At 40.2% G+C, this 12,767-nt stretch overlaps 4 protein-coding genes across 7 annotated transcripts in view; 3 read left to right on the forward strand and 1 right to left on the reverse strand.

Annotated features, from left to right (window-relative positions):
• The window catches only part of LOC127535343 (tripartite motif-containing protein 16-like), a 599,330-nt gene that overhangs the window by 158,474 nt on the left and 428,089 nt on the right, over window positions 1-12,767 (forward strand). The window lies entirely within an intron of this gene.
• Window positions 1-12,767, forward strand: part of LOC127535341 (tripartite motif-containing protein 16-like) — a 149,836-nt gene that overhangs the window by 90,021 nt on the left and 47,048 nt on the right. The window lies entirely within an intron of this gene.
• The window catches only part of LOC127535340 (tripartite motif-containing protein 16-like), a 520,629-nt gene that overhangs the window by 79,785 nt on the left and 428,077 nt on the right, over window positions 1-12,767 (forward strand). The gene's annotated exons all lie outside the window — the stretch shown is intronic.
• LOC110966083 (contactin-associated protein-like 4) overlaps window positions 1-12,767 on the reverse strand; it is a 215,945-nt gene that overhangs the window by 62,049 nt on the left and 141,129 nt on the right. The window contains exons 11-13 of the mRNA XM_051952984.1: window positions 7,901-8,007; window positions 5,156-5,275; window positions 1,594-1,794 (exon numbers count right to left, since the gene is read on the reverse strand). Of these exons, the coding sequence (XP_051808944.1) occupies window positions 1,594-1,794; window positions 5,156-5,275; window positions 7,901-8,007 (428 nt within the window). The remainder of the gene's footprint in view (window positions 1-1,593; window positions 1,795-5,155; window positions 5,276-7,900; window positions 8,008-12,767) is intronic.

Consider the following 12,767-nt stretch of genomic DNA (forward strand, 5'->3'; position numbering starts at 1 on the left):
TTAATCTGACTTGTTACTGCCTCTGTCTTCTTCGCAGAATACTTTTATCTTCATGAGCATTTCAGTTTGTAGCTATAAAATGTGAAACTGTGCAGAAAAGTGAAAGAGAAAGGAGCATATTGTGCTATTTTGTGCTCTCTGTGACATTTTTGGACCAGCATTTGTGCAGAAATGTGGAAAAAGCCTACTTCAAACTGCTTCATACAAGACAAAGTACATAGGATGAGTGTGGCTGACCATTAATGCAACGGCATGCAGTTTAGAATCGTATCACATTGAAAGTGATATAGGAATGTCACCAGGTTTGATAGAGGAAAGCTGTCATTGCAACTTTTGAGGAAAAATGGCCAAAGTGCTCATTTGGATGAAACCGACACACTCAGTTGTCATCAGAGTCACAGAAGGGAATGCATGCCCTTGCTGCATTTTATGCTAATTGCTAATTAGGCTTAATTTAAATGAATTGGAGGGCAGTCTTTTCAGGTTCATCACTGCTATAAGATGCTCAAAAACACATGAACAAGTGTGTTTAATGATGTCTCTTTACACTGTGCGGTGCTCTGTTGTTCCTCTCGATGGACTTTGTAAGTTGCTCAATTCACTGCTACCCAGACAAATTGAATGCAACTTCATGATCAAAGCCTTTCTAATTCAGTTTCTAATACTCACCACCTCTGAGTCAATACAATCACGAGAAAACACACGAGCAAACAAAGAAAACACTAACCTAACTCAATACTCATTCCAAGAGGAGGAGGCATTAAACAAATCCTGAACAGTCTCTTGCTTGAATCATTTGTGAAAGAGAAGTTAGAAAAAAAAAGAACAGAGTGAATTTGTTCTGTTTTGTTGAGACTGAGAAAAAGATGTGTTGAGCCGTGGCCTAAGAGAGTCTGCTTTACCAAGCTTTCATTAACTTTTATTTAACCCAACACCTCAATTAAGAACAAGTTCTTGTTTACAGGCTTTTCTTATTTGAGCCAGCACTTGAGGCAGACGAAAGGAAAAGGGAATGAAAAAAAATGCTTGAGCGCTCTCCCTCCGAGGGAAGATTAAATAAGATTAAAAGATTAAAAGGATTAAAATTTGGATAAGATGTTTAAATAGTGAGATCTACTTTTGAATTATTAAAGTATAATTACAAGCACAGAATGAAATAAAATCAAACTTTGCTACCAGAAGAAATTCAAGTTGTTCGAAGATAAAATACTAAGAAACAGATCTGAGAAATGTCTGTGTTTGTTGGATTTTCAGAGAGTCTGGCGTACAAAGTTAATCAGAGTATTGTTCATACAGAACACAGTGGAATTACAGAGAAATCTTTTGTTTGACTGAAGAGAAAAATGAGCAATTGGTACAATTATTGACAGACTTTAGCCTGCATAAAGGAGCTTTATTGGATTTGTATCTCCGACTGAAAGTGGGTATGTTTTCATTGAGTTAAATGTTATTTTTTTACCCGTTTTGCTGGAATCGTTTTCGTTTTTAAAACTTCCAGATGAGCAGCTCCATGTCTGCCAGCATTCAGAAACACTGTCTCCAGAATAACAAGAAAATATCTGAAGATATACTGTGATTCACTAGCATGGTTACCTAGAGTGTTGAGGAGGCGGGACTTCCTGCAGTGGTAGGACAGTTCCTGCTCGCAGTGCTCTGATTGGCTGATGGCTGCCGACAGCTGCTGCTCCTGAGCTGAGTAGTCGAAGTGGACCGAATGCTGGCTTACACCTGCAGAAGGGCTCAGTCTGGTCAGCTCTGTATTGTTGTGCTGCATCACCATCCATGTGTTCTCCTCTGGTGGGAAGAGATTGAAACGGTTGAAAATTATTATTAAATTCTAATTTAAATTGCACAAAATCTGCATGTTTAGGACCATTTACACAACTCTTGGTGCATCAAACTCTCAAACTCCTTATGGTATTTTTTTTACATGTTAGAATACATAATATGAGCAAAATAAGCAGCCACGGCCCGAGCTAGCATTTCTACCTTTAAACTCACAAACACAGATTCAAACTTCCAAATTAATGAACCAATTCTGTCAGCTTGCAAGATGAAACTTTCTTTATCACTATTCTAAATGAATAACATAAATACTCATACCATGTATTAAGTAGTTTACTGCTGCTTTTGCACTCCTGGTTAGATGACATGGGGTAATAAAGATTATCTTATCTTATCTTATCTTAAACTGCATCTCTTTGTCTTGTGCAATGACAGGCTGAATCAGCCTAGTAGTACAGGTTGCCATTGTACAGCATAAAGTATTTTTACACTATTTTAATTGAGTTTTAGGCAAACTGGTGTACTCAAGCTGCAGTGAGTTCACAGATTTAGGTGGGAGAAGAGGTAGGAACTTCATTGATCTGCACATTCAAGAGAAACCAACAGTGCAGGGTTACATCTGAGGCATTTTAAACCAAGAAGGGATTATTTTCAGGGAAAAACTCCTAAAGATATTCAACTTTAATACAGAGAGAAGAATTCTGAGGAGTCAAATCTGACTGGAGAGGAACTAAAATGCCTGTAAAAAAAAAGTGATAAGAGAACAAAACATAAGATATGAAGGATTTTAATCAACATTTGTTGAATACTGCATAATGTATGTTTCTGTGGGGCTGCAAGTAATGTTTTTTGTCATTATCAATTAATGTCTGTGCAGTGTCAAAGGCCACAATAATTTATTCAATCTGAATCCTAACATGTTCAGTTTATTGTCGTATGTCACAGAAAATCTTCACATTTCACAAGTAAATGCCAGAGAATGTTTTTCAATTCTTTCAAAACTGATCATCAAAATAGTGGCTGTTGTAGCAACATTTAATTTGCACTTGGATGAGTTGTTACTGTGTTACTGTGCAGCGGAGTTATGTGACGATCACCGTACGTTTGTCTTAGGGCTGCAACTAACGACGCGTCGACTAATCATCTGAGCACGATACGTCATGAAAAGCGGAAGTGAGCGTGCAATACAACAGAAATCAGCGTCCGACCGGAGCACGGAACATGGACGGACGTCGGCGCTGCATCGTGCATATATTATGTAGAGCCTGTCCTCATAGAAAAAACGACCACATAGGTCGTCTGTACACACCCGTATTATGACCAAGTGTTACGTTTTGATGTTAAGCGACCTCTAGCGGTTGAGTAAATATCGACACTCCGGTGTCTCAGCTGAAACGTAACTATGAACAAACTTTTACCTCACAATATCCCTAACCCTAACCATAACCATAACCATAACCCTAAACCCGTCTTGCGAAAGTGAGGAAAAAGCCGCTTCGCGAGAGAAAAGCCGTTTCACGAATTAAATCCCGTAATGCATTCCTGTCTCCCGTAGGGGCGCTAACGTAAATACGCTCTCATGGGTCGTATTCCGGGGCACGTTACATACGACCTGTCTGGTCGTATGAGTTTGAGGACTTGTTGATTATGAATGCACGATGCTGCGTGGATGTCCGCGTTTCGATACAGCTGTATAGTAAATGCTGACATCCGTGTTTACGATAGATCGCGGATGTCCGCGCTGTATCGTGCATACATAATATATGCACGATGCAGCGCCAATGTCTGTCCGTGTTCCGCGCTCCGGTCAGATGGTGATTTCTGTTGCATTGCGGGCTCACTTCTGCTTTTGATGACGTATCGTGCTCAGACGATTAGTCGACGCGTCATTAGTTGCAGCCCTAGTTTGTCTGTCCATCTGTTTGTCTGTCTGTTCGCAACAGTACTCAAAAACGGATTTGGATGAAATGAAGATCAAGTGATTAGATTTTGGCAGTGATACGGCTTTTAGTCTAGATCCATGGAGCTGTTAAAGATTTCTGTATCATTGCGAGACAGCGGTACGTCACTGTAACTATGACAACAAGTGAACACTACATCAGCTGCCTGCTGATGATAACATGATTGTGATCCTACTGTAAATAACCGCTGCAGACTTATCAGGACTTATCTGTTGGAAATCATGCAAGGAACAGTTGATTAAACTGTGGAGTTGTTTCTAAGTCCCATCAATTCCCGCTGCCCGCTACATATTTAGCTTACGTGATTCGGTATCCGTACATAATGTACACATGCATAACATATGTTTGTACGCAGCACAAGGTCATTTTGTTTGTGGGTACATCTATTTTAAATGACCACATTCTATGGTACTGTGATCTCTGATCATCAACAATGAATAAACAAACCCTGCTGCATTTCTGACACTGCCACATGGGGGAATGAACGGCCTTGTACTGCGCTCTCTGAGTGTTTTTCTAGTATTTGTAACATTACAATTATAAACAAATCTGGCAAAGACTGTTAATCAGAGCATATACTGTAATAGACCATACCATGAATATGTTTTTGTTATGGTATGTGATTATGTTGAGATTAGCATCAAGCACTAAGGTCAGATAACACAGAGACTGTGAGATGCCTCTGTTGTCTTCATGAGAAAAACAAAGCTGTGCTGTGTGGAGGACAGATACTATTATAAGTTTGCATTTGTTGTTTGAATCTTGGCCAGACCTCTGAACATGAGCCTGATGTTGGAGCGCTGCCCTTTCAGCTGGAATATCCACTCTGCATTTCACTTTATTATTATTCATTGCTACTCCATTTATTCTTTAATAAATTACAAAAACAAATACCGCTGCGTTTTTGCTACAGCTCATCCAGATTTCCACAACAGTTGCCAATTAAGTTAAATGCAGTCCTGACAGTTGCAGATCTACATTTTTGTTTCTCATTTTTTTCATATATGTATATATTTATTTGTTGTGTTTTGAATGCTGGCCATTGCAACAACCACCGTTACCCATGCATGTAAGAAAAAAATAAATTGCATGTCAAAAACAGACAATGACAAAGAGAGACAGGGCTAAAAAAAGAAAATAGAAAACAAAAGAAGCATAACACGCAACGAGACAGAGAGGGGGAAGTGTGTCATCATAATTCACATTTATATGATCATCCAAACGGCACGAATGATGGAGTCACGGAAAGACAAGGGAGGAATGAGGCTGAGAAAGACAGAAAAAACAGGGAGGTGGAAGACAAAGCGGAGTGGGATGGGAGGAGCGCCATCGTTTACAATTATGTAAATGTAAAATCACAGCAAACACTGACGGGAGGAAGAGGAGGAGTGAAGGTGTTGGTGTGTCACCTGTCATGTTGCAGTAGACCAGCTGTGGTTTGATCGGTCCGCTGCCGTCCACGTCGATGTAAAAATGTCCCGACGTGTTGCCGTTGTGTTTGTACGCCTCACAGGACTGTTCGTACACAGCTGGAGAGGAAAATAATGAGAGTGTCAGTACGTGAGGGGATGAAGATAGTAGCTGCTGCTGAATCAAAGTCTCTTGGACAAAATCCGAGGTGTTATTTCAATAAATTAGAGTTTAATCCAACTGGAGATGACAGGAACAACAGACAGGAATACACAGACTCCATATGTTAAACTTTATTATCCTTATTCTGTCTTCTTCCCTTCATCTCACGCCAGCACCACTGCATCCTCTGCAGTTAAAGAATCAAGTCAAATCCGTATCTTAAAGTTCCCACACTCTGCTCACCTGTTTATCTCCACCGCCAAAAGGCCTTTGATTCATCCCCACAGCATGGTTCGCTTTTTCACAGAGACATCGGCAATAAAAAAGAGACCAGAGGTGAAACCACGTGGGAAACTCTCCCTCTTTTCAGTCTCGAGGATTTGACTTGAGGCAATCGGCGCTCAAAACCAGCAAATCGCACCTTTAAGCTCACCTCACTGCCACAGCTTTATTTATTTATCTGGCATTTGGCATTTTAGTCACAGCTACAGTCTCATTACCTTCCATCATATCACTCACATACAAACTGGTTTCATAACACTGTGACCTCCTGCATCAGAGAGAGAGAGACGATGTGCAGATATTAAATATAGCTCCCTGGGTACTGTCTATCTAAAGCACATGTGTCAAACTCAAGGCCCACGGGCCCAATTCGGCCCCCAGGCCTTGAGTTTGACATGTGCTTTAGAACGATCTACATGTGATTCTGTTAAATAACCCAGTGAGGAGATTTGGGGAGGCTGAAGGAGGGGAAAAGGACAGAAAAATCTTGACTGAGTCATGTGAGGCATTTAGGAATTAGAGTAATATTATATAAATATGTTAAATTTGGTCCTGATTTGCTGCCAAGTTTATTATTTTTCTCATAGTTCTCCATTAAAACAAACTGTTGACTGAAGCACACGATTGGTTAATGTTGTGCAGAAGAAGAATCACTTGACCTGATAAAAGCCCACTTTTATATCAACACACACAGTCTGAAGTGGAAAGTTTAAAATAAAGAAAGTTGATAACCTCCTTTGTGCTATCTCTGACTTCAGTTTTTATCGAGCCAAAATACAAAAAGAAAACTTGAATATGCTGAAATGGCTTCGAAGTTCAGCCCTCAGGTGGGTGCTTCGACAGGTGAACTCGACATAAAGTCCGACATGTTTACTGTGGGTGTTGGACTCTGCCAGGGTTGTGTTCAATCTTGTTTGTGGTGTTCATGGACAGGATCTCAAGGCACAGCTGGGGTGAGGAAGGTGGGGACCTTTTTGTAGATGATGTGGTTCTGTTGGCTTCCTCAGACCGTGACCTTCAGCACACACTGGTAGCGGTCCGCAGCTGAGTGTGAAATGGTGGAGATGCGGATCAACACCCCCAAGTCTGAAGCCATGGTTCTCTGCCAGAGGATTGCTCCCTCCGGGTTGGGCGGGGGGTCAACTGGGAGGAGACTCCGGGATAGACTCAGAACTCGCTGGAGGGAACAACTTGGGATCCTCAAGGAAGAGATGAAAATCGTTGCTCAGGGGAAGGACGTCAGGAATGACGTGCCGCGACCCAGCCCCGGATAAGTGGAAGACAATAGATGGATGGACAACTGAACCAAACTCAACAGGGTTAGATCTTAACTTTTTTCGGCACTAGCCACCCTGGCTAGTAGCTTGCAAAATGCACTAGCCCGCAGAATGTTGCACTAGCCCGTTACTTGAAGCCCCCCCGTCGGACGTTATGGGTCGGAACAAATATTCGGATATTAGTCTTTAAAAGGGCCCGAATATTCGGAGGCCAGAAACCACCATTCGGGCCAGCCCTACTATGCTCAACTAACTTACACAGCACTAAGGAACACCTATTTTTCAATCTGAAAGTCACATGTATTTCAATTCTAAAAAACTAACAGATTTTGAGACTTCTTGAATCTCCATACTCACCAGGTTATGCTCCCTGCGCTCAGAATCACTGGCCATCTGGATAAACCCATTAAAAGCTATGCTATCTTGCAAATTCACTGCAAATCTCCTCACTCACATTTCAAAAAAACTTTTCAAACATGGCTGACATCACCCCACCTTACTGCCCTGCCATCTACCCTAAATTACAGATTCTGTATAGTGGTGCCATCTTGTGGCAAGTTAAGCACTTATCATGGTGCAACACAGTTACCTGTGTCAATGAACAATGACATCAACAATACATTACAATAGAAATAGAGTGAACTTAAAAAGTTTTGCACTAGCCAACACGGGCTAGTAGCAGAGATTTTGCACTAGCCCGTGGATATGTGCACTAGCCACGGGCTAGCGGGCTAGCGTTAAGATCTAACCCTGCTCAACACCATGACAACACCAATTTCATCTGATGTCTCATTTTCACTGGACCAACCTGATTGTTATTATATTTACCAAAAGAAAGTTTCATCTGATTTCATCTTGCCAGATTGTTCCCAGTTTGCCGCCAAATTTAAATTATTCAGGAGTAAATAAAGAAGTCCCCTGACAAGCTCTGTCTCCTCATTTGTATTCCACCTGTCCATGCTCCCCTCTCTACTCATCTAAACCAGTGGTCATAGGGGGCTTCCTGTCTGTCAGGTGACTCACCGCTGTGGCAGGTGGCTCCGCTGTATCCGCTGTCGGAGCAGTTACAGTGGAAGACGGTCCAGGACTGACTGCAGCGACCGCCATGTTCACAGCGACTCGGGGAACACCTGAAACACAGACACACAGACCATGACCTGGGTGAATTTTTAAATCGAATGAGCACTGCCAGTACACTCTACCAGACTGCAGAAGACTCCCGTGGAAACTGAAACCTTCCTTTATCTCCTGAATATCAAGCAGCGTAGACATACTTTTATATGAAAACATCATTCATATTTTAGCTGATTTATTTCTGTTTGTTCCTGGAAAACTAAATTAAAGATACTCTCATGGATTTTTGATAAAGTTCAATTTTTGCTGCATAATTAAACATCCTCAGTGAGCTGACAGGGAGGTGCTGAATTAACACCGGGAACAACATCAAGCCGAAGCAAGTTTGATAACAGCACTGCACAAAGCAGAAAAGTATAATAAAGAAAAGGAATCTGCTGTAGCAGGAGATTCTCTGTTTTCACTGAGAATTTTAACGTGTGCTTTGCTAACTGAGTCACAAACTCAACTGTAGGACTTGGAGGTCAAGAAATGACTGCAGAATGAATGAATAAACATCCAAGTCTATAAATAAATAATAAATAAACAGATTTAGGTAATAAACAGAACATAATTAAGATATTGTTTCTTTATTCATTAAATTTATGCCTGTATTTCTACATTTTTCTATATTTCTTTACAGTGTTATGTATTTTTGTGTCTGTAATGAGGCCAAAGGTCCTGACCTCACTCGAAGCCACTGCACAGTAGTTAATAGAAGATTTAGCATCATTAGCTTCAGCTAATATAACTTTTTCATATTATTTCTCTACTTTGAACCTCCTCATCTCCTCTGTCCTCCTAAAAAGATTTCTAATTTTCTAAAATGCATCTCGTGGACAGGTGAGACCCGCTATTGCAGTTCTAAGTGAAGATGCACAGGTGTGTTCTCGCTGTGATCTTTTTAGAAGAAGCTTTTCAGCACCTGTGACGCATGAAAAAAGCATAACAAACAGCTGGAATATAAAAACCGCTGCAGGGGCAGGACTGATGAATGCACACTCATCATTCACTCATGACATAATTTACCTGTATAGTACTCTCTTTTATACTCCACAGCAGTGCGTTTATGTTGAATAAATGTATAAAACTGAAGGATATCTGTACATTCTTGTCACATTCCACCACGTTATGAGTGGAATTCTAAGTACAGTAAGCCTGTTGTGCTTTGTCATGAACAGTGTTCATCATCTGACAGGGTTCATAAAATATAAACTACTGGCTGTAACAGAACAATGAACAGATGATGCATCTGTGCTAAACATCATCCCAGTGGGATCAAATAAGACAAGAGGATATGCAAACAGAGAAATGAGAGGAGCGGCTTGTGTCGTGCAGATTTGGTAGGAATCGTTTGCTTCTGTCTCGACTTCTTTAGACGGACACAGAAACAGACGCAACAGGAGCTGATGTATGGAAATGCAGAAATAAATTGTAATTATGTCATTTTTCATCACTGAAATGCATGTATTCTTTATTCATGTCTTCATTTAAATATGTATCTATACTGTTTTTGTCATTTTTCATCTTCCACACAGGCTACCCATTAATACAACCACAGTGCCGAGAGAAAAGCTGAAAAAAGTATGTTCTCTATCATCAAACGGTACTTTAAAAGATGGATGAATAATCTAGGAATAGTCTCTTACTCAAATACAAATACACTGTGAGTAATGTGGACATTAACTTTGACAAAAAGAAGAATGCACTGATAAAATGCATATAGGAGCCAAGTAATGGAAGGAGAGCAACATGAAATCAGCCGAGTAGAGTTCTTAGGTTGCTGTAAAGTGTGTGCCTCACTGTAACTGTAATGAAGATGTTTCTTAGCGTTTAAAAGCACTTTGACTTTGGAGTCACAAACTAAAGCTGATTATTGGAGAAATAACACTTTCAAACTCCTTTCAAAAGAAAAAACCCACTTCATTAAATTAGAACCTGTTGCTGAAATGCAGCTTTGTATTTCACAGAAGGAAAAAGCCTTTTAGCCAAAGCTTCTCAAGGTTATTTATTTGATGTCCATAAGTACGGCTAAACATGCTAATCAATAGCAGCTCAAGCAGAGCGCCTTTCACATTAAATATAAGATTTTTACATTTAGGTGACGCTGTGGGAACAAAAGCACAAAACAGTTTCCTTGAATGGAAAAGACAACTTCTAAAGAACAGCCATTTTTTCACTTTTCCTCAGCAACATCAAAAGAATAATTTCATTACAGATTCTCGCTCTATGCTTTCAATTTATATTTGAGGAAAACTTCCCCCCGTTGAACACAGAATATCCTTTCACTTTGTCACATCTTCCCTGAGTGCTGCCAAACTGTTTGAAGAAGCTCCTTCAATGGACGCGAACCCCAAGAGGCTTTACTGAAGCTCTGTGCGTTTATTTATAGATAAACACCATAATGCTGTAACCGTCATGACATCAGGCCTGTGTGGGAGGAAGGAGAGGGATGGAGGGGCTGAGAGGCAGAGAAAACACAATGGTTTGAAATAGAAATCAGCACACTGTGACAATCGAGACTAAAATTGACAACAAAACACTTTAAAGAAGCTCTGATGTATGTTTCTCTTCCTTTAGATGTGGGTGGTCCGTAGTGGGTATAATGCACGAGGCTGAGCAGCTACCAGGGGAGTTCAGTAAATGTCTGTGAAATGACAAATGGTTTTGGGAAATGCATTCATTTCTCTCTTTCATTATGCTTTTACATTTTTCATAAACACCTGTGAAAATGGGACTCGTGCTCCCAATGGGCCAGTGGAGGTAATTCCTGAATGTGAAAGCCAATGATAGTGTAATTTATTTTAATAGAAACAGAGTGGTTTGTTATTAGAAAGAAGACAGGTAGAAGACAGCAGCAAAGAATAAATGCATCCGTGTGCAAACCAAAAAATTATTTCAACACTTAGATGAAAAAGTGGGTCAAAAATGGCACAGTGTGGTCGTTTTCTTGCAATATCCATCCATCAGTTATACACCGCTCTGTCATAGTGGGACTGGAGCCTATCCCAGCTGACTTAGGGTGAAAGCAGGGAACACCCTGGACAGGTCACCAGTCTATCACAGGGCCACATGTAGAGACAATGGTAAATGGTTGTATTTATATAGCGCTTTTATCCAAAGCGCTTTACATGATACGTCACATTCACCCATTCATACACTGATGGCGGAAGCTGACATGCAAGGCGCTAACCACAACCCACCAGGAGCAATTAGGGGTTAGGTGTCTTGCTCAGGGACACCTCGACATGAGCACAATGGGCCGGGGGATCGAACCGCAACCCTCCGGTTGTGAGACGGCCATTCTACCCACTGAGCTATGCCACCCCAATCACACTCAAAATTGCACATCAGCTTCGATAAAGGTTGTGCCTTGATAGAACTGCACATGAAAGTGTTAGCCTTAATACTCAGGAGATATTCTGAAACATTGAAAATGAACAAACATGCAAACAATGTTGCTTTTTCACTGTTTACCGACTGAATTCATCACTGACTTTCAATTACATGTTAATCAACACTCAACAACACTCAATATATGGACTGGGTGTTTGTTTTTTTGTTCCAGCTATTTTTGGACTGTGGGAGGAAGCTGGAGTACCTGGAGAAAATTCACACACGCACACAGGGAGAACATGTAAACTCCATGCAGAAAGATCCCAGGCCCAGGCCGGAATGTGAACCGAGGATCTTCTAGTTGCAAGGCAACGGTGCTAACCACCAATCCACTGTGCAGACCTTTCTTCTGATATCTTTGTAATGAAAAGTTGTCATCGTTTCATAGTCCAGCTATTCCTAAAAAAAATTACATGTTTTGAAATCTTTCCATTTGAACTTTAAATTACCTTTTATACTTTGAAAGAAATGTCTATATTTGTATTACTACCCCAAACTCTTTATCACTGATAATATCATACAAGAAATGATGCAGTGCACATGGAGAAAAGCAACAGCTGGAAAACAGCTGATAAATATCAACAAAACGGATGGTGACATTCTTCTATTGCTGTTCTATGTGTCCTATATTCAATATTCTTCTTTTTCAAATATCAAAATGTGTTATAAAGTGAAAAAAAAACATATTTCAAACATGAAATCTGTCTTGTGTGGACAAAAATATATTTAAAACAATAATGAAAATTATTGTTCTTAACCAAAATGACAAAAAATGGCATAAAAACACATTAATTCTTATATGGATCATTTCTGATTCACTCATGGAAGAGTGTACGGTCCAATCACTCGTACATCTAAGGGTTAACCGTAGTTTTTTTGAACAACAGGAGTCCATCAGCAGAAGTAGTAAAGTTCAAAGTTAAAGTGTGGTTAATATGGATAAAGAGATATCTGCAGGACTAAACTTGAGTGTGTAGCTGCAGATTTACAACCAATAATGTGTGAACAGTAACTTATTTATAATCGAATATAATTTCTTTGATGAGCAAAATTTAGCACTTAAGATGGAAATAAAAACATCTGGATTAGAGTTAGATGCATCAACATTTGGCCAACTCCACAAATGTGCATCATATCTCTATTGGTTGCATGTAGTTCAACAGTGAAAGTGCATTCTGTGTTTGGTACTGTTCTTTTCCCCAATGATTTGGATAAAGAAAAGCCCAGACATGAGTCAATGTGACAGTGATCTGTGTTACACCGTAAGTACAGATAAGGATTCAATGTTATAGAATATCTCCACCTTTCACCATCTTCAGGAATAGTAACGGCAAAGCTCAGTTGACAGCAAACACTATACAAAATGTCCACATCACAAACC

The sequence above is a fragment of the Acanthochromis polyacanthus genome, chromosome 9, assembly GCF_021347895.1.
Source record: "Acanthochromis polyacanthus isolate Apoly-LR-REF ecotype Palm Island chromosome 9, KAUST_Apoly_ChrSc, whole genome shotgun sequence".
Classification (NCBI taxonomy): Eukaryota; Metazoa; Chordata; class Actinopteri; family Pomacentridae; genus Acanthochromis; species Acanthochromis polyacanthus.